The sequence below is a fragment of the Syngnathus floridae genome, chromosome 16, assembly GCF_059516105.1.
Source record: "Syngnathus floridae isolate MCC-2025c chromosome 16, RoL_Sflo_1.0, whole genome shotgun sequence".
In the NCBI taxonomy this organism is placed as follows: domain Eukaryota; kingdom Metazoa; phylum Chordata; class Actinopteri; order Syngnathiformes; family Syngnathidae; genus Syngnathus; species Syngnathus floridae.
This window is the reverse complement of record NC_142428.1, coordinates 1,565,127-1,585,964: the sequence shown is the minus strand read 5'-3', so window position 1 is coordinate 1,585,964 and position 20,838 is coordinate 1,565,127. Positions and strand designations below refer to the sequence as shown.

At 42.9% G+C, this 20,838-nt stretch overlaps 1 protein-coding gene and 1 long non-coding RNA gene across 4 annotated transcripts; both read left to right on the top strand.

Annotated features, from left to right (window-relative positions):
• The first annotated feature begins 358 nt into the window (after positions 1 to 358).
• On the top strand, positions 359 to 7,401 carry iars2 (isoleucyl-tRNA synthetase 2, mitochondrial). Of its 2 annotated transcripts, XM_088401402.1 has the most exons (24): positions 359 to 719; positions 794 to 916; positions 992 to 1,145; positions 1,213 to 1,361; positions 1,453 to 1,502; positions 1,639 to 1,748; positions 1,810 to 1,897; positions 1,970 to 2,085; positions 2,159 to 2,328; positions 2,414 to 2,504; positions 2,608 to 2,759; positions 2,836 to 2,996; positions 3,074 to 3,176; positions 3,246 to 3,339; positions 3,547 to 3,627; positions 3,981 to 4,089; positions 4,245 to 4,347; positions 4,447 to 4,569; positions 4,667 to 4,798; positions 5,137 to 5,243; positions 5,384 to 5,529; positions 5,602 to 5,792; positions 5,927 to 6,071; positions 6,138 to 7,401. In XM_088401402.1, the coding sequence occupies exons 1-24, from the start codon at positions 453 to 455 to the stop codon at positions 6,278 to 6,280; spliced, it is 3,108 nt and encodes a 1,035-aa protein (XP_088257528.1). In that variant the 5' UTR covers positions 359 to 452; the 3' UTR covers positions 6,281 to 7,401. The 2 variants fall into 2 exon arrangements, with proteins under 2 accessions (XP_088257528.1, XP_088257529.1); XM_088401403.1 differs by lacking the exon at positions 3,547 to 3,627.
• Positions 7,402 to 9,212: 1,811 nt separating this feature from the next.
• LOC148384863 (uncharacterized) lies at positions 9,213 to 14,176 on the top strand. 2 transcript variants are annotated; one of them, XR_015863561.1, is made up of 7 exons: positions 9,214 to 9,613; positions 9,725 to 9,782; positions 9,863 to 10,320; positions 10,613 to 10,724; positions 10,824 to 12,016; positions 12,082 to 13,248; positions 13,323 to 14,176. It is a non-coding gene; the product is annotated as an uncharacterized LOC148384863 (long non-coding RNA). The 2 variants fall into 2 exon arrangements; XR_015863560.1 differs by having other exon boundaries at positions 9,213 to 9,613; positions 9,863 to 10,724.
• The last annotated feature ends 6,662 nt before the right edge of the window (positions 14,177 to 20,838 follow it).

The following is a 20,838-nucleotide window of genomic DNA, read 5'->3' as shown; positions in this document are numbered from 1 at the left end:
ACATACTCATCCGATTTTATTCTAGTACGTAATTTGTTTTGTGTGGCACTGCCCAACAAATAACATGCTTAATGAAATGTATAAATATATCAATTGTATATACTGAATAGTCCTTTTGATTTGGTGAAGTAACATTTCTGTTGTATACAGAACATCAACCTCACAATTTATTTTTTTATTTTTTATTTATAACACTCCTGCTCTTTTAGTCTAAAGTGGTAAAAATGAAAAGCAGCTGCAGATTGCAGTCAATTAGTTAATGGAAAGTTGATCAATTGCGCCGTCCTGTGGAGAGTTGTCAAACTGTTGCACTTCCTCACATTTTTGACCGTATAGGTTTTCCGTAGTTGTCCTCCTTTGTATTTCTTCCGGGCAAAACAACGCTACCTGTGAAAGGTTATCTTTGTCATTCCATAGAGAAGTCGCAGACATTTTCCCCCAAAAGCATCTCCATGCTGCTGTGCCGTATTTCGGCAGTAAGCCGAACGCTAACTAGATGGGGACGGAGGTCACACCGAGAAGGTGGCCTCCCCTACCGATCTTTCTTGTGTAGCTCGAGCCGCTGTCATGGTGTTTCTGCAGGCGAAGGCAACGCTCAGTCTGCAGAGCAGGGCTCTGCCCAGGGACTGTACCGAGACACCGTGATCCTTCCCCGGACGGAGTTCCCAATGAAACTGACGGGGCAGAAGCTACTTGACAGAGAAGTCCAAATTCAGGAGGTACAAACCTTCAGTTCCCAAACCATCAAGGTGTTTGATGACTTCCTTATTGAGTGCGTGTGTTTTGTTTGCAGAAGTGTGGCTTTGCAAGTCTGTACACTTGGCAAAGCGAAAGGAAGGCCAAGAAGAAGTTTTGCCTTCACGATGGACCCCCGTACGCCAATGGAGACCCACATGTGGGGCATGCCCTCAACAAGGTCCTAATTTTGCCAATTTTGATATTGCTTATTACAGCATTCCATAAATTCAAACTCTTCATTCCTTTGATTCAGATTCTGAAAGACATCCATAACCGGTTTGAGATGCTGAGGGGCCGACAGGTCCACTATGTCCCGGGTTGGGACTGTCATGGTCTTCCTATTGAGCTGAAGGCTCTGGGCGAGCTGGGTGCTGTGGATCTCAGCCCTCTGCAGATCAGGCGTCAAGGTAGGAAAGAAATGCAAGTGGTCTCCTAAACCTGCCTGGGTGTTGGATCTGCTTCATTTCTATGCAGCTCGTCAGTTTGCAAACGGGGCCATCGAGCGTCAGAAGGCTGCTTTCCAGCGCTGGGGGGTGATGGCCGACTGGAACCAATGCTACTACACCTATGATGGTACCTATGAAGCCGCTCAGCTGAAAGTCTTCCAGGAGATGCACAGCAAGGTAGGCCATTCATAAAAACAGATAAAAACATCCACATTTGGTGAGATTTCTTTGATTCAAGTGTATTCATTTTCTCTGCGTTGTCCCTTAGGGGTTCATCTATCAAGATTACAAGCCTGTATTTTGGTCTCCTTCATCAAGGTATAAAGATATTTGTAGACTAGCCATTGCTCCTGTACTTTCTGCAACAGCAAATCTCACCATTTGCACTCAGTTTTTCTTTTTTAACGCACAGCCTTTGTTTCTTGATCCAATTATTTCATACTTGTGCTGATAGAACTGCCTTAGCCGAGGCAGAACTGGAGTACAACCCTGAGCATCTCAGCAAAACCATCTACGCCACATTTCCGCTGGTCACGCTTCCACCTAAGATAGCATCGAAAACAGGTATTGCCAAAAAATTATTCTATTGGGAGGATTATTTTCTAATGTCAGTGAATTTTTGCAGGTCAGGGTGATGTTTCTGTATTGGTGTGGACTACACAGCCTTGGACTATTCCTGCTAACCAGGCAGTCTGCTACATGCCAAATGCCCAGTAAGAAATATAGTGCTAAAATTTCAGGCATTTGCAGATGTTTCTGTAATTAAGGGTTACATGTATTTCCAGGTACTCAGTGGTGAGGAGAAAAGACAACTCCCAATTGCTCTTAATGGCCACTGAGCGTTCTGTCACTCTGGCAGCAGTGTTGGGAACAGAACTGGAGAGTGTCGCCACTTTCACTGGTAACTTCACACACACTCTTGTCAGAAAATAAAGAAATAAATGATACGTGAATATCTGGCATCCCTCTAATAGGATCGGAACTCGAGGGTGGGATCTGCAAGCATCCCACTATTCCTGACAAGGAAGTACCGCTCCTGCCCGCTAATCATGTGACAATGGCGAAAGGAACAGGATTGGTCCACACAGCACCGGCTCATGGCATGGATGATTACAGCGTGGCTTCTCAGTTTCAACTCCCTGTGGTACGTCTTATCTCAGTGAGGCTAACCTCAATGAGAACGATCGAAGGTGCTTGGCGTGGAGTCGACTGTTCTGCTTCTATTTAAGGAGTGTATGGTCGATGAGGACGGCAAGTTCACAGAGCTGGCGGGAACGGAGCTCCAGCATTTGTCTGTGTTTAAAGAAGGCAATGAAAAAGGTACTGAGACATGTGTCCCAAAAATGGTAGCATTCCATTTTTTTGTCTGGGATTTGTTTTCTCATCACGCTGATGTACGTTGCCACCTCTTCCTCTGTGTTAGTGATCAACATGCTGAAGGATTGCGGGGCTTTGGCAAAAGAAGAGGATTTCGTTCATAGTTACCCATACGACTGGAGGACCAAGAAACCTGTTCTTATCCGGCCCAGCAAACAATGGTTTATTAACACAGGCTCACTCAAGGACAAGGCTAAGGTGAAGATTTGTGAATGGCCTTCACTCTGTTACTGTGGTGGCACGTAAGCAATGGCCGCCATGTTTGTGTGTCTAGGACGCACTGCAAAAAGTTCGCGTTTTACCAGAGTCGGCACGGAACAGCCTTGTGACCACACTGGACAAACGCACTTACTGGTGCATCTCACGGCAGCGCAGCTGGGGAGTCCCCATCCCCGTCTTCTACCACAAAGACACTGGCGAGGCGCTCATCAACAAGTAATACTGTGGATGGACATCAGCATCATCATGAAGAACAAAAAGATTGGGAAAATAAATACTTTCTGCCTGTGCAGGCACACGGTGTCCCACATTGCCGGACTCTTCAAGGAAAAGGGCAGCGACTGTTGGTGGGAGCTTCCAATGGACACTTTACTGCCAGCAAAAGTGCTCAAGAAGGTATGTGTCTCAAAGTACACGACGGGTAGTTCATTTGTTCACTGTTTCCCCGTTTGATATCATGATCAGAGTAAAGCAGGACCAGTAACCGACTATGTCCGTGGAGAGGACGTGCTTGACATCTGGTTTGACAGCGGAGCTTCATGGGCGGCTGTCCTGGAAGGTAAAAAAATGATATCAGTTGTTATCTTTCAGGATGCATAGCTTAAATGATTTCTCCACAGCCTAAGATATTGTGTGATTTTTATCTTGAGGTGGGATGGTTAGGTCCTCCAGAGACAAATTCAAACATTTGTATCCAACCATTTAAAAAGTCCAGTTGCCGTAAAAGTTGCATTAAAGTATTCCACTGTCGGGTTGTGATTTCCAGACGAGCTGGAGTTTGACTCTGAAGAGCCTGAGTCTCGTCTCAGCTGGCTCCCGGCGCCACTGCGCAAGCCGCTGGTCGCAGGTTGTTGGACCAATTTAGCCAGCCGTTTTGTTTATCTTTGACTCTTCTTGTTGCTCCAAATGCTCGTCCTTCCTTACTTGGGGTTTGGTTGCAGATCACCCTCCTTTGCATGCAGGACTTCTCCTGCTTTATTCATCTTTGCCAAAGTTCAGTCTGGTCGAGGATGAGACAGACTGCCGGTCTCGCCATTTTTCTAGTTGCCTCTGACCTGGCACACTTTTGCACTCTTTGCTAACGGCCGTTGCCCTCTATTTATTTCCACGCTCTGCGGACAAGAACTAACAAAACGTTATGATGCTCTCACTGCTCTATTGCTAGCATGAGAATGGACTTCTTTTCCTTTTTTCCTAAAGAGACAGACAGCCGGGCAGACGCGTACGTGGAAGGGAAGGACCAGATTGGAGGCTGGTTTCTCTCCTCGCTCCTCACCAGTGTCGCCGTCAGGAACAAGGCGCCTTACAAGTGAGTTTTTCACAACCCGTTTTTTTTTTTAACAGGGTTTACAGATGTTTATCAACTGCAGAAACATTTCAGAACTACTATTCTGTTATTTAATGGAAAAAAATCCCCGATGTGTATGTGTCTATTGTTGACAAAGTTCATGTGTGTGCGGGCAGATCACTGGTGGTCCACGGGTTTGCAGTCAATGAGAAGGGAGACAAAATGTCCAAGTCCCTTGGGAATGTCGTGGATCCGGATGCGGTCATCAATGGCAGGAAGGTAAAAACAAAAGTCTCATCTTTTTTGGTAGCCATTTTTGAACATTTGGTCTGATCTTAGAAGACCCACACAATTTTGTGTTCCTTGACAATTTCCCAGGACGGCAGCCTCCCAGCATACGGGGCAGACGTGCTACGATGGTGGGTGGCAGAGTCAAACATATTTTCCGAAGTTCAGATCGGACCTTCGGCCCTAACGTCAGCCCGGGACAACATCAACAAGGTAGTGGTGCCATTTGGATTATTTAGACTTGCATTTATTGCGTGTTTTGGTCCTTGTGCTCTTTCTCAATTTGTTCACTTTCCTTTGTGTCTGGCAGGTCAGAAACACTTTGCGGTTCCTGCTGGGCAACCTGCACGGCTTTGACCCTCGGGCTCAGGCTGTGGACGCCAAAGAGATGATGTACATCGACCAGTACATGTTACACCTGCTGCGCGAGTACAGCATGAAGGTAACACATCACTAAAGCTGGACTTGCTGACACAATTCTCATTTGTTTGGCTCTCAAGTGATAAATGCGTCTAGGCAATGTAAAGAGATTAAAGCTATTGGACTTGAATATCTTTAGATTAGAACCAGGTCAGAGGTCAGCCCAGGCCAACTCTAAAGCCTTTAACCTTACGTAACATTTAACTCTGTCAGCTGCTCTATGCAGGCTATTTGTTTCCAATTGCTTTCTGCTTTTCCTAGGAAATCACAATGTCGCATCAGCAGTGAGCTCTTTTTTAGAAGAGGCCCACAAGTTGCACTTCCTGCTTTACATTAAAATTGTGATGCATCTTTTTCAAGGTGACAGACGCTTACAATGAGTTTGACGCTGGCCGAGTCATACGCCTCCTCCAAGCCTTCATCACCAGAGACCTCTCCAGCTTTTATTTCAGCATTATCAAAGACAGGTAATGTCCGAACACACAGGTGTCCAACCCAAGGCCAGATACGGCCCGCCACATCATTTTATGTGGCCCGCAAAGACAAATTGTGCATCAATTTCGAGCTTTCACTACGACATGCAACTCTGAACTCGTTCTTTTACTAGGTTGTACTGCGATCCGGAAGACTCGCTAGGCCGAAGATCATGTCAGACGGCCTTAGAGGAGATTTTGGACGGGGTGATGAGATCCATCGCCCCCATCTTGCCTCATTTGGCTGAAGACGTATACACTCATGCACCGGGACATGACGGTGAGTGAAACGCACTGCAAACCGTTTGGCTTCGCCGTGTAGGCTAAAATGTCTTTGCTGGATTTTGTGCAGAAGAGGAAACGCTATTCAGGAGCGGCTGGATCAAATCCAGTTCTGTGTGGAAGCAACCTGGACTGGAGGAGGCGGTGGAGGGGGCCTGCGCCATCAGGGACTCCTTTTTGTCTTCTATTCCGGGCAAAAATGCGGCCCACTACGACCTCACCATTGCCATTGAGCCCGGGCTACTGTTTGAACTTATGGAGGTAAGACATAACAAAACAACAAGGTCATCACAAATAAATAACACACACACTGTATATGAACAGTATGTGTTGTGTTGTGTGTGTGTGTGTATACACACATCATACAACAACATGATCTGGGCTTCATCTTTCAGTCTCTCCAAGAAGATCCCTCATCTACTTCCTCGCAGCTTGTTGAACTCATGATGGCGGCTCGGGTCAACCTGAGCAGCGCCTTGCCTCGTGACCTAGCTTCCGACACCCTCGTTACCCGCGGCACGTTCCTCATCAATTTGGAAGGTGAGACGCCACACCGCAAGCCTAGTCAAAAAGCAGTTACTGATTGTTCCGTGTACATGTGATCAGGTGGTGTTATTCGAGAGGAGGGCAGCTACAGTATAGCGGCCGTGCCCACTTGCGCCGATCGATGCCCGCGATGCCGACGCTACACGGCGGAGTCGCCAGATTGCCTGTGCCCACGGTGTCAGACTGTTCTTGCCAAAGCTTAGTAATGGATCAGATCCAGCTCATCGCCATGGAAACTTGCTGCTTGTGTCCTCAGTAAGTAATCGGTCACACAAAGGGCTTCCCAAAGACTTTACAACTTCATGATGTTGAGGATGTTTACTGTATTTATATTATAATGGAGTGCACTGAAGTTGAGTCTAGCAAGGGGGCCAGTCAAAGGGTGTTTTACTTTTGTGTATATATCAAGAATGAGTTCTCTACAGAAGCGTCACTATGTGATTATGACAGCAGGACATGAGGCATCTACCTTTTGTGGAATAAATCATGTAAATCATAAATCATCTAATATGTAGCAAGCATACAAGCTGATGTTTTAGAACAGCCTAGACAAGTAAATAACAAAAAAAGAAAAAAAAACTTGCTAAACTTCTATAAAGTTACTGCCTACAGTTTTCCGTTCATATGAGTTCAACCAGTAGGTGTCGGTAATGCGCATTGAAGCTGGTGCCACCTCGCTGTAAAAGAAAACGAAGAAGAAAATGATGTAACTTCCTGTTGACAAATGAGTTGCGAAGTGCATTTCTCATTCACCAACGGAACGGATCTGTGAGTGAATGGGTCCGTGAGTGAGTGATTTGCATTTCCAGTTCATCGGAAGAACGGATCAGTGAGGGAACGAATTGTGACTTTCCCGTTCACGCACGAGTTCATGGGTTAACTGCCTTCCTTCCCCCCGTGCATCAACGGATCAGTCAGGGAACGTGTTGCGTCTCCCACCTGGCGTGAACTATGGAAGCCAGAATGTCGATTGACGATTTGCCAAGGAAAGAAAGAACCACTCACTGAAAGACCACTTCTTTTATGCACGATTTCTCCAAGGCAGTGTTTCCCAACCTTTTTTCATTCACGGCACACCTTTTAATTGGAAAAATCTCGAGGCACACCACCAACAAAAATCTGTTAAGTGTAACACCAGCTTCCATATAAAAATCAGTTATATTACAACAAAAGACGCAAAGTTCTATTCCTGTATATGTATGGAGAGTAGAATAATTGAATAAAATAAATACAGAATATACTTTAAATTGTATTTCTTTTGCAAATGAAAGTGACAGTTTTTGAAAAAAGCTTTTAGACTAAGGAATAAAATATTGAACACCAACTCATATAACAATGTAAATCACATATATATACATATTGTCTGGTGTTTTATTCCTTGTTTTTATTTTTGGGGGCATGAAAACAAAAATCTGACATTTGGTTTACTGCTTTATATGACAATATGTGTAGGTACACCTCATGGACATTTCAATAGGTACACTCCACGAGGTAAAGAAAAAAAAAAAAAGAATAATTAAATAAAGGGTTAATTGCACGGTAAAAGCACAATTGGGTATGTTCTCACACCTGGGTTTGCACCAAGTTCTTCCCGAACATGAGCCCGTGTCACTCACCAGTGGACTATTTCGACCTGGCAGCTAATGGTCGTCTGCACTATTTTGTACTAGTGATGTGCATTCCAGTTCTCAAGTGAACTGAATCTTTAGAATCGGTTCACTCACCCTAACCTCCTGATTGACTGTTTGATGTGTGACGTCATTTGGACACTCCATTAGGTACACCGCCCTTTTCAAGTGTACCTAATAACAGGCCACTTTATGAGGGAAATGTCATGGTCAAAGGTCACAGGTGTCAAGCTCTAGTCCTCGGGACCGCGTTCCAACATGTTTTCCAAGATAATAAAGTGGCCACTTTATTAGGCACACTTGAAAATGGCGGTGTACCTAATGGAGTGTCCGTGTGATTCCCTCGTTAAGCGCAGGTGCGTGAAAAGTTTTTGGTCACTTTCACGTTCCGCAGGAGCTAAAAGTTTTCCCGCAGGTGCACTTAACGAGGGAATCACACGGACACTCCATTAGGTACACCGCCCTTTTCAAGTGTACCTAATAACAGGCCACTTTATGAGGGAAATATCATGGTCAAAGGTCACAGGTGTCAAGCTCTAGTCCTCGGGGCCGCGTTCCAACATGTTTCCCAAGATTCCCTCGTTAAGTGCAGGTGCGTGAAAAGTCGTGTCGTCGTGTTTGTCGTATCATTGTGTTTGTGTGTGTGTGTGTGTGTGTGTGTGTGTGTGTGTGTGTGTGTGTGTGTGTGTGTGTGTGTGTGTGTGTGTATCACTACTGCAGTGTAGTGTTGGCTCGTGAGTGAACGATGGGTTCAAAAGAACGAATGTTTTCAGTGAACGAGAGTGAAGAGAAAAGATCTAAAGTAGCCATGAGGGAAAAACTTGTTTGGACCCGTTTGAAAATCATTGATTTGATATGACTCAAGAATTGTCTCTGTGCAACGGTGTGGTGTTTCTTAGCAACTGACTTGAAAATGAGTCCACGGGAGCACTGCAACGGCGGCAGAATTTTTGCAAGAACAATTCATTTTAGGATGAACTCTCGATACAAATATTTTCATTTGATTGAAGGCAATGGCGTTAACCACTCGACCAGAGCTCTTGCTGTGCTTAGGGTTAGGGTTTGTGTTAGGCTTGCTCTCGCTTTTGCTGTGCTTAGGGTTAGGCTTGCTTATGCAACCAAATCACCTCAGTTGTTTATCACTTCCTCTGATATTTTGGAACTTACCGTAATTTTCGGACTGTAAATCGCACCGGAGTATAAGTGAGCAGCAGGGGGGGGGGGGCCCCATTTCAACCCCTTCCACTGAGTGCCAAGCAGGGAAGAAATGGGTACCATTGTTATAGTCACTGGTATGACTCGGCAGGGGTTTGAACCCACCACCTCCCAGTCTCAGGGCGGACACTCTCCTCTTCGGCCACTGAGCTGGTAAACACTTGTGTCGTAGTATAACACTTATAGTCGTTTTTAAATAACATGTATACCTATATACGCCTAAATATTGTTATCCAATATATCTACTGCAATTTCACATTAGATTGCTGGTTTGAAATTTGCTTTTGATATTATTATTTTTAATAAACATTTATGTTAAAACGTGTCTGGCGTCTTATTCCTTGTTTTTATATTCGCCAATTAAAACATAGAAATCAGACATTTTATATGACAATATGTGTAGGTACACTACACGAGGTTAAAAAAAAAGAGAGAATAAATAAATAAAGGGTAATAAGGGTTTCAACGGATAGTCCGAAGCAAGCCTTTCCACAGTAGTCACCATGACAGGCGACCACCTGGTGGCGTCAGTGTGCCGAGCGCCGTTGGACGATCAGGAGAAGAAGATTTGAATCGACGGATGTGACGTCAGGGCTTTAGGTCAATTGAAGTCAGGTGTGCTCGCTCAAGGGGAGTTATCATATGCAGGTGCCACCGGGCGCGGGCCGGCGGCGGCGGCGGACGGTTTCTCAGGTAAGCGAGCATGCTAGCAAATGTTTGTCGTCTCCTGCCGTTTCTCACGACGGCACGCTTTGTTGCTTTTTCTCACAAGCCTTTTTTTAAAATTTATTTTGTTTGTCGCAGGATTGTCGTACTCTCGTGACTCGGCAACGTCACGTCCACCGCGACGGTGGGCCGGGAGGTAAATTGTAGGCCGCAGGCCATTTAGCCCGTGAGCAAATGTTTGCAGTTTCTTACGATGCCATTTATTATTTCTTGCAGGATTTTCGCTGTCTAGGGAGTGCTTGAGGTTTCGGCACGGCACGACACGGCACGCCACAATCCACTTTGCGTCGCGTCGCGTCGTTGCGCGTTTTGGTGGTATTTTAAATGTCTTTCGCGGTTGTTTTTTTTTCATGCTGGCCAGCATTTTTTTCATTCGTCTGTCTGTAGACGGTTCGTAAATGACGCCGCCGATAAGTGCGTGTTTGTCTGACTATAGGAAATATTAGTTTGACTCTAGTCAACTTAACCATTTTTTTATTATATTATATGATGCGTGTGCCATTTCCGTGTCATGCAAACTGGTGAATGCAACGTATGTTACGTCATGTCCAAATCGGACCAAATCCATTCAAAGATGGCGCCCGCCCGCTCTCGTTCCGTTACGCAACAAACATTTGCGCGGCGGGTTATTTTCTCCCGTCTTGGACGCCGCCAACCTGGATCATCTGTCCAATGTGAGGGGAGTTGATGAATGATGAAATTAAAATATGAATTATAATCCTGAATAATTATCATAATTTACTACAATGTGATGGTTATATATTTTTTCAAATGTAAAACTCTACTTAGAATGTATCAAATTCAAATAGGAACTATAATTTTGATCAATTATCATAACTTACTACAATATAATATTTTTTTTCAAATGTAAAACTCCTAGTATGTATAATTGTTGGTAAAAAATCATGCCATTGGCACTCGACTCAATGTCTATTTTTGTTGCAATCATTTGCTTGTCTTTTGTAGCACTAAAAACTGCCGCCCAGCCAGCATCCTTCTATACAAAGCAAGCAGGAGGCTCTTGAAGGAGCCCTTTCAGTGATGTTGAGTACACTGAGGAAGAGTAGTCCTAAATCAGGTGAAAACCTGTTTTTGTCAAGTTTCAATTCCCAACACACAATGGTTGTCGAGTTTTAGCTTCCCAGCACACAATTAATGGCTGTCTGTGTTTTTGTAGGCTGCAAGAGGAGCCGAATGGGATAATTCCATATGAAAAGGCACAATGGCCTATCCAAAGGAGCGATGGCCTATCCAAAGGAGCCATGGCCTATCCAAAGGAGCCATGGCCTATCCAAAGGAGCCATGGCCTATCCAAAGGAGCTATCCAAAGGAGCCATGGCCTATCCAAAGGAGCCATGGCCTATCCAAAGGAGCCATGGCCTATCCAAAGGAGCCATGGCCTATCCAAAGGAGCCATGGCCTATCCAAAGGAGCCATGGCCTATCCAAAGGAGCAATGGTCTATCCAAAGGAGCAATGGCCTATCCAAAGGAGCAATGGCCATATGCAAAGGAGCAAAGGAGCAATGGCCATATGCAAAGGAGCAATGGCCATATGCAAAGGAGCAAAGGAGCAATGGCCATATCAAGTCAAGAATCAAGCATCGCGCTGCTAAAGTCGACGTGTGCGGATCATGTGCCCAGGAGGGGGCAGTGTGGTTGCCTTTGGTTATGGGTGCACGACGGAAAGGTTGCAGGTGTGGACAGTGTTTAGGGCCCTGATGGTTGGTCTTGCTTTCGAGGTGCGCTGTGGTTGTGGCTGGTCTGGATCCAGCGTTGTCTTGTGCTTGGTTGCCATTGACGGCCCACTTGGGGGAGGACGTGGTTCCGGGGATGGACACAAAACTGAACTTTGACGTGGAGCTGAATGTCCAATTTTGCCATACGACTTGTACCATTGTGTATTTTTTTCTAACCTGCCACTGTCGTAGTTGCTGCGTTCTTTGTTCTTTCCCCTCGGTGTAGGGTGGCGTCGGAGCGAGCCGATCCCGAATGTCCAATTTTGCAATTTGACTTGTGACATTTTCTTTTTCTAACCTACCACTGTTGCACTTCCTCTAACCCTAACCTACCACTGTGGTACTTGTGTTCTTTGTTCTCCCCTAGGTGTTGGAGCGAGACAGTCACGTTGTGTCTTTTTCTAACCTAGCACTGTCGTGCTTGATCGAAGCCTAACGTACCACTGTGCGTCCTTTGTTCTCTAGGTGTAGGGGCGGTGTTGGGGCGAGCCGGTCCACGGTGAAGACTTAATGATGTGAGCAGCGCCCAACTCATTGCATGTTCTACCTTTTGCAGGCCGGACGTAAAAGGGGGGTGCATGGCCCGATTCGACCCGGTGACCGTCACCAAGAGTACCTAACCGCTGTGATCAAGTAAGCAAGTGACCTACAACTTGGGGTGCTCTTTGAGTTTCTAACATTTGTTTCCGTTTGTGCAGATGGCGACCGGGACGCGACACGATCTGCTCAGAGGTGGACGGACCGCTGTGGCATCGCTCTGAAGTAGCAGAGTTCTGAGGGAGACCCGCTTCCCTGGAGGCGTCGACCTGCGCAGCTTCAGCATGTGAAATGGATTTTTTTCTTTTCTTTTTAGTTCACACCGGTGGTGTCCAAATGTCTGTTTGAGGGCTGCATACTGAATCAAATTGAGAATTCTTTGACACAAATTCATTCAATCAATCACAAAATGTTGCCATTCATATTTTGTGCTACAAAGCAGTGTTGCGTTCATTCGTGTGGTGTGTTGATCAAGTTGGCCCGAGGCTACCATTTGGACACCAATGGTGACGTGTGTGTAGGGCTGCACCTGGATTGGAAAACCGTCATATGGTGGTGTAGGTCGTTGACATGCACTTTAGGAAAACAAAGATTTTTTTTCTATTCATGTGGCAAATGAAACATGTTTTCTGGCCTCCTAACTATTTGTAATGTAATTAGAAGATAACAACTCATTGATGCAAGTTAAAGTTAACTGGTCTAAGTGATGTCATTGGGATCAAATAGTTCCTCTCCATCCTAGAATTTTGCACAACTTTGCTCAATGCTGTGGTCTGGCCCAATACTGCCATATCGTTGGTATTCCAAAATGTTGTGCAGCCCTCATTGAGTGCCAAACGCGCAGCGACGGCAAGCGCAAGCGACGGCAAGCGCAAGCGACCGCGCAGCGACGGCAAGCGCAAGCGACCGCGCAGCGACGGCAAGCGCAAGCGACCGCGCAAGCGACGGCAAGCGCAAGCGACGGCAAGCGCAAGCGACGGCAAGCGCAAGCGACGGCAAGCGCAAGCGACCGCGCAGCGACGGCAAGCGCAAGCGACCGCGCAGCGACGGCAAGCGCAAGCGACCGCGCAAGCGACGGCAAGCGCAAGCGACGGCAAGCGCAAGCGACGGCAAGCGCAAGCGACGGCAAGCGCAAGCGACGGCGCAGCGAGACTTTTGTGCTTGTCTTGCAAGGTGGGAGAGACGATGTATGAAACGAAGAGCCGGTGGACGGAGGCCACCAGACCCGCGATTGGTGAGCGGGGTGCAAAGGAAGGAATCACCCAAAGAAAGCAGTCGCCAAGTGTTGAAGAGGAGCCTGATGCACGACTGGCCAAGGCTGGCCAGAGGTGGTGACATGGCAAGCCAATATGCAACGCACTTGTTAGTTTTAATTTGATTTCCTTATTTGTCTGCCGTTCAGGGTTGCCGGGGCGGCGGATGGGACGAGCGCCAGCCTGCACCCAGAGGGACTAGGCTGCACCCACAAGACCAGGGAGGGGGCAGGTCATGAGTACGTTGACAGATGTGAGCCGCATGCAACTGAGTGCCGTTTGTCTTTTTGCACTTGTGCGAGGCGGAAGACGAGTCCAACACCGGCCGGAGCAGACCCGGACCTTGGCCCGTGATGAGCGGCCCACACGAGACTGATGGGTGCAGATGCAGCCAGCGTTTTGGGGGGAGTATGACTTTGTTTTTTCTTTTGTGCTTTCCCTACCCCTGTCGGTTTGAATAGGGTAACTAGTAGCACGCACGGGCATTTGGGTTGCTGTGACCCTCTAGATACGAATCGGCAAAGTAGACACCCCCTCCCTGCCCCCCTCCCTCCCTCTCTCGCTCTTTCTCCAACGCGCCCGGCAGTACCTGCATGGCCTGGTGCACTCAGGGTGGAACGTGGCTATACCTTGCCCTTTGTGGAATACCAGGGTATAATGTCTGCCAGACTGGGTCCCAGTGTCGTCGACGGTGTCGAGGACAAGGAGATTCTCCGTGACACTCTCCGTGAGGTCACGTTTTCCTCTTTTGTTTCCACTCGGGGCCAAGCCAGCTCTACTCAGTGCGCACCAAAGCCTCTTATCTCCTCTCTCGCTCTCTCTCTCTCTCTCTCTCTCTCTCTCTCTCTCTCTCTCTCTCTCTCTCTCTCTCTCTCTCTCTCTCTCTCTCTCTCTCTCTCTCTCTCTCTCTCTCTCTCTCTCTCTCTCTCTCTCTCTCTCTCTCTCTCTCTCTCTCTCTCTCTCTCTCTCTCTCTCTCTCTCTCTCTCTCTCTCTCCCTCTCTCCCTCTCCCCCTCTCCCCCTCTCCCCCTCTCCCCCTCTCCCCCTCTCCCCCTCTCCCCCTCTCCCTCTCCTCCCTCTCCCCCTCTCCCCCTCTCCCTCTCCTCCCTCTCCTCCCTCCCTCCCTCCCTCCCTTTTTGTAAGGGGTTAAACATTTCATAACCCGGATCGCTCCAATGCGGGAGGGCCGTATGAGACATGCGCCAGCCCGTGCGTGCCGCTAGTTACCTGATTCAAACTTACCTTAGTCAAGGTTGGGGGGGGGGGGTTGCTAGTGAAATTTTTCCCCTTGCAAAAACCACCACAATATGTCTGCCTTTCAGGATTGCTGGGGCGCTGGATCTGATGAGTGCCTGCACAGAGAGGGACTGGACAGGACCGCGAGACCAGAGGGTAATAATAAAAAACTTCATTTGTAGAGCACCTTGCATACAAGAAATGCAGCTCAAAGCACTTTACAACAAAGAAAGAAATTATAAGCATTGAATTCTTCATATAGGAACAGACATAAAAAGAAAACAAAACCATTCATGTGTACATACGCTATTAATAAAGGGAGCTTAAAATAGGAGCACACTTTAATAGACAGGTAATGAGTACGTCCACAGAAGTGAACCGCATGCAACAGAGTGCCGTTTTTCTTTTTGCAGTGGCACAAGGCGGAGGATGAGTCCAAACGTCGAATACTGGCCGGGGGGGAGCCAACCTTCGCCCGTGATGAGCGGCCGACACGAGACGGACGGGTGCGGATGCGGCGAGGGCAAAGCGCCCAGCCAGCATTTAAGGAGAGTATGAGTTTTTTTCTTTTGTCCTTTCTTTCCTTCCCTCTCTCCCTCCCTGCACTTTTTCACTGGGTGTGCACACTGGCTATCTGCATGATGCCTCTTTCTTTCTCTCTCAGCGCCGCGTCATTTTGCAATATTGTTGTTTTACTGTTGTTTTTACTGTTGTTTTTTTAATCATGAAATGAACTGTTTGTACTGTAATTGTGTGTGTACCACTGAACTGCAATTAAACTGTGAACTGAATTCAAGTGGTCCATTTTAAACATTGGCATTGGCAGTCTATCGTGCATACAAACTGGAATCATTTGAGACATTCTCAATGACAAGACAATTGTGAAGTTAGGCTGAAACAAAATTGACTTGTTAAATATGCAGTGTCAGGCTTTTTATTTTTTTTTATTTTTTTAAAGAGTAATTAAAAGGTCGAATTTCCTCCAATATATAGTTATAAAAAATGTTACTGAATGGGTGAAACGTATGAGAGTTTAAAAAATAAATAAAATTAAAAAAAAGGCTTGTGGAACTTTTGTTAGCACTGTAGTGCCAGCAAGGGGGGGCTGGGCAGGGTGGTGGGTGACTGTTCCATAAAAAAGAAATGATCAGACATGTATACATTATGGCACAAGTCCTGCACAACTTGATGTATGCTTCAAGAATGTACATTAACATTATGATTTGTTTATTGAATTGAATTACATCAAAATTATATCTGTCTGTGGAAATATGAAATATGGTGATGTCTAAAATCAGTCCATCCCTTCACTTTGCTATTGTCTTCTTTCCCCTCTGAAGTTTTTTATAGATACTGATGATGGTGTTACAAATACTTTCATGTACAGTGTAAATCCCCTTCAAGGAAATTTAATTTATATACGTGTGTATATATATGATAAATCTGAATCTAATGGTGACCTCAAGTGTTTTTAAATATTTCCATCTGTTAATTTCCTTTGGGCTGAGCCCCCTCCGGCCTGCACCTGTAAACTCCATCATAATACATTTCCAAGCTATGTAAAAATGAAAAAATATTGCCATTTAAAAATAAAATCCTCTTTTAATATTCATGATTTCCTTATTTCTCAAAACTGACCAAATTTAAACTGATGTGTTCCTTTAGTCCAGCTGGTTCCAGCGGCATTGGTCTTGTGTATGTATGATTTTGTGTGTGTTTTTAAATAACGTTTTCATACTTTATTGTATGTAAATAGCTGTTAGTCACGTGACCCAATGTGGAGGTACTTGTGGGCGGGGCCTGCTAAAAGACCAACTACGGAAGCTCCCCAAGTACTGATGTGCATACCAGTTCTTTTAGGTGAACTGAATCTTTAGAATCTCTTTGAACGAATCGTTCACTCACGAGCCAACACTGGGTTTTCAGTCTTGAGGTGAGCGTTGGTTGCCCTTCTGTCACTGTCATGGACACGACTCTTTGGTCAAGTGGTAAACGTCATTGCCTCTAACACGATGGAACCATGGTTCGGGACCCGACCTTACCCACGAGCTGTACTTTGTCGATTTTCACTCACTTCTGCATAAAGTTTGTGACTTTTTTTTTTTTTTTTTTTGAAGGCAGGTTTCAGTCTTACCTGTCGGAGAGGTGGGCGTGGTCAAGCCAATTTCAGTTGCGCTGTGATTGGTCAGACTGAATTTGGGCAGAGGTAGGAGGCGGGCAAAGTGGCACTTAGGTTTTTGAAGGCAGTTTTCAGTCTTGAGGTGAGCGACAGGTGCAACCGCCCGCGTGTGAAGTGGCCTGTCACGTGGTACGCTAGTGTGCAAAGCACCATTGGACGAGCAGGCGAGGAAGATTTGAATTGACGGATGTGACGTCATGTCTTCGGGTGAATTGGGGAAGTTGTCAAATACAGGTGCAATCACCCGCGCAGCGGGCGGTTTCTCAGGTAAGCTAACATGCTAGGAAATGTTTGTCGTTCATTGGCGTTTCTCACGACGGACGCCTTGTTTGTTTGTTGCAGGATTCAAGGCGAGTTATCAAATGCAGGCACCACCGACCGTGTGGCGGTTTCTCGGGTAAGCTATCAAATGTTTGGCGTTCATTGCCGTTTCTCACGACGGACGCCTTGTTTGTTTGATGCGAACAAATATCTTGAAAATCTTTTCACACTCGTCCCGGCCACCGCGACTGTCGTTTTGCCGCTACAGTATTTCAAATCTCTTTGGCGTTGTGTTTCGTCAAATTAACAATGTTGCATTACATATAGTGTGCTATTTCCGTGTTATGCAAACTGATGAATGTGACAAATTTGTTACGTCATGTTCAAATCTATTCCAAGATGGCGCCCGCCCGCCCGCCTTCCGTTATGCAACAAACATTTGCGAGCGTGATTTTCTCCCGTTTAGTCGACTGCTCGATTCATGCCGACATTTTTGAGTGAGTTGATGGATGATAAAATTAAATTATAATTCGGATACTTTTGTAATTATTATAACTCATTACAATATACTGATAATTGTATACATATTTTAAATATAAAACTGGAGTAGGTATGTGTAATTGTTGCAAAAATATCATGCCATTGCCACTCTACTCAATGTCTATAATTGTAACTCCCAGATGCAGAGCATATAGTATGGTATGATATTGTATGGTATTGTATTGTATGTATTGTATTGTATGCATTGTGTGTATGGTAGCGTATGGCAGGGTATTGTATGTGTTCTATGTCAATCCATCCATCCGTCCGTCCGCCCGTCCGTCCATCCGTCCATCCACCCACCCGTCCATCCAACCCATCCACCCACCCACACATCCACCCAACCCATCCACCCAACCCATCCAGCCACCCACCCAACCCATCCACCCATCCATCCGTCCATCCAACCCATCCAACCCATCCACCCAACCCATCCACCCACCCACCCACCCATCCACCCACCCAGCCAGCCACCCACCCACCCACCCAACCCATCCAGCCACCCACCCAACCCATCCACCCATCCACCCATCCATCCGTCCATCCAACCCATCCAAAACCCATCCAAAACCCATCCACCCACCCAGCCCACCCACCCATCCATCCACCCAGCCACCTATCCATCCAGCCACCCAGCCATCCACCGCTTATCCGGACGTCGGATTGCGGCGGCAGCAGCTTTAGGAAGGACTCCCAGACTTTCCTCTCTCCAGCCACTTCATCCAGCTCAACCCAGGAAATCCCAAGATTTGTATGTAGTGTTTGTTTTGTTGTGTTTTTTGTTTTGTTGTTTTTTGTTTTGTTTTTTGTTTTTTTGTTTTGTTTTTTGTTTTGTATGTATTGTATTGTATGTATTGTATTGTATGTATTGTATTATATGTATTGTATGTATTGTATGTATTGTTTTTTTTTTTGTTTTTTTTTTGTTTTTTGTTTTTTTTGTTTTGTATGTATTGTATGTATTTTTTTTGTTTTGTTTTTTGTTTTTTGTTTTTTTTGTATTGTATATATTGTATGTATATATTGTTTTGTATTGTTTGTTTTGTTTGTTGTTTTTTTTTTGTTTTTTTTGTTTTTTGTTTTGTATATATTGTATGTATTGTATTGTATTGTATGTATTGTATGTATTGTATTATATGTATTGTATGTATTGTATTGTATGTATTGTTTGTATTGTATTGTATGTATTGTATTGTATTCTTTTTTTTTATTTTTTTTTATTTTTTGCTTTTTGTTTTTTGTTTTGTATGTACTATATGTATTGTATTGTGTGTATTGTATTGTATTGTATGTATTGTTTTGTTTTTTGTTTTCTTTTTTTTTTTGTATTGTATGTATGTATTGTATTGTTTTGTTTTTTGTTTTTTCTTTTTTTTGTTTTTTTGTATTGTATGTATTGTATGTATGTATTGTATTGTATGTGTTGTATTGTATGTATGTATGTATTGTATTGTATTGTTTGTATTGTTTGTATTGTATTTGTATTGTGTTGTTTGTATTGTATTGTTTGTATGTATTGTATGTATTGTTTGTATTGTATTGTATGTATTGTATTGTATGTATTGTTTGTATGTATTGTTTGTATTGTATGTATCGTATTGTATTGTATCATATGTATTGTATTGTATGTATTGTATTGTATGTATTGTATTGTATGTATTTTTTTTATTTTTTTTGTGTTTTGTTTTGTTTTTTGTTTTGTATGTACTGTATGTATTGTATTGTGTGTATTGTATTGTATTGTATGTATTGTTTTTTTTTTTTTTTTTTTGTATTGTATGTATTGTATTGTATTGTATGTATTGTATGTATTGTATTGTATGTATTGTTTTTTTGTTGTTTTTTTGGTTGTGTTTTTGTTTTTTTTGTTTTGTATGTATTGTATTGTATGTATTGTATTGTATGTATTGTATGTATTTTTTTGTTTTTTTTGTTTTGTTTTCTTTTTTGTTTTGTTTTTTGTATTGTATGTATTGTATTGTATGTATTGTATGTATGTATTGTATTGTTTACATTGTATTTGTATTGTATTGTTTGTATTGTATTGTTTGTATTGTATTGTTTGTATGTATTGTTTGTATGTATTTTATGTATTGTTTGTATGTATTGTATGTATTGTTTGTATGTATTGTTTGTATGTATTGTTTGTATGTATCGTATTGTATGTATTGTATGTATTGTATTGTATGTATTGTATTGTATTGTATGTATTATTTTTATTTTTTATTTTTTTTTTTGTTTTGTATGTACTGTATGTATTGTATTGTATGTATTGTTTTTTTGTTGATTTTTTGGTTGTGTTTTTGTTTTTTTTGTTTTGTATGTATTGTATTGTATGTATTGTATTGTATGTATTTTTTTGTTTTTTTTGTTTTGTTTTTTGTTTTCTTTGTATTGTATGTATTGTATTGTATGTATTGTTTTTTTGTTTTTTTTTTGTTTTTTTTTGTTTTTTGTTTTCTATGTATTGTATGTATTGTATTGTGTGTATTGTATTGTATGTATTGTTTTTTTTGTTTTTTTTGTTTGTTTTTTTTGCATTGTATGTATTGTATGTATTGTTTGTATGTATTGTTTGTATGTATTGTTTGTATGTATTTTATGTATTGTTTGTATGTATTGTTTGTATGTATTGTTTGTATGTATTGTTTGTATGTATTGTTTGTATGTATCGTATTGTATGTATTGTATGTATTGTATTGTATGTATTGTATTGTATTGTATGTATTATTTTTATTTTTTATTTTTTTGTTTTTTGTTTTGTATGTACTGTATGTATTGTATTGTATGTATTGTATTGTATGTATTGTTTTTTTGTTGATTTTTTTGGTTGTGTTTTTGTTTTTTTTGTTTTGTATGTATTGTATTGTATGTATTGTATTGTATGTATTTTTTTGTTTTTTTTGTTTTGTTTTTTGTTTTCTTTGTATTGTATGTATTGTATTGTATGTATTGTTTTTTTGTTTTTTTTTTGTTTTTTTTTGTTTTTTGTTTTCTATGTATTGTATGTATTGTATTGTGTGTATTGTATTGTATGTATTGTTTTTTTTGTTTTTTTTGTTTGTTTTTTTTGCATTGTATGTATTGTATGTATTGTTTGTATGTATTGTTTGTATTGTATTGTATGTATTGTATGTATTGTATTGTATGTATTGTATGTATTGTATTGTATTGTATGTATTGTATTGTATTGTATTGTATGTTTTATTTTTTTGTTTTTTGTTTTTTGTTTTGTTTTTTGTTTTGTATGTACTGTATGTATTGTATTGTGTGTATTGTATTGTATGTATTGGTTTTTTTTTTTGGTTTTTTTTTTTGTATTGTATGTATTGTATGTATTGTATTGTATGTATTGTATGTATTTTTTTGTTTTGTTTTTTGGTTTTTTTGTATTGTTTGTATTGTATGTATTGTTTTTTTTTTGTTTTTTTTTGTTTTGTATGTATTGTA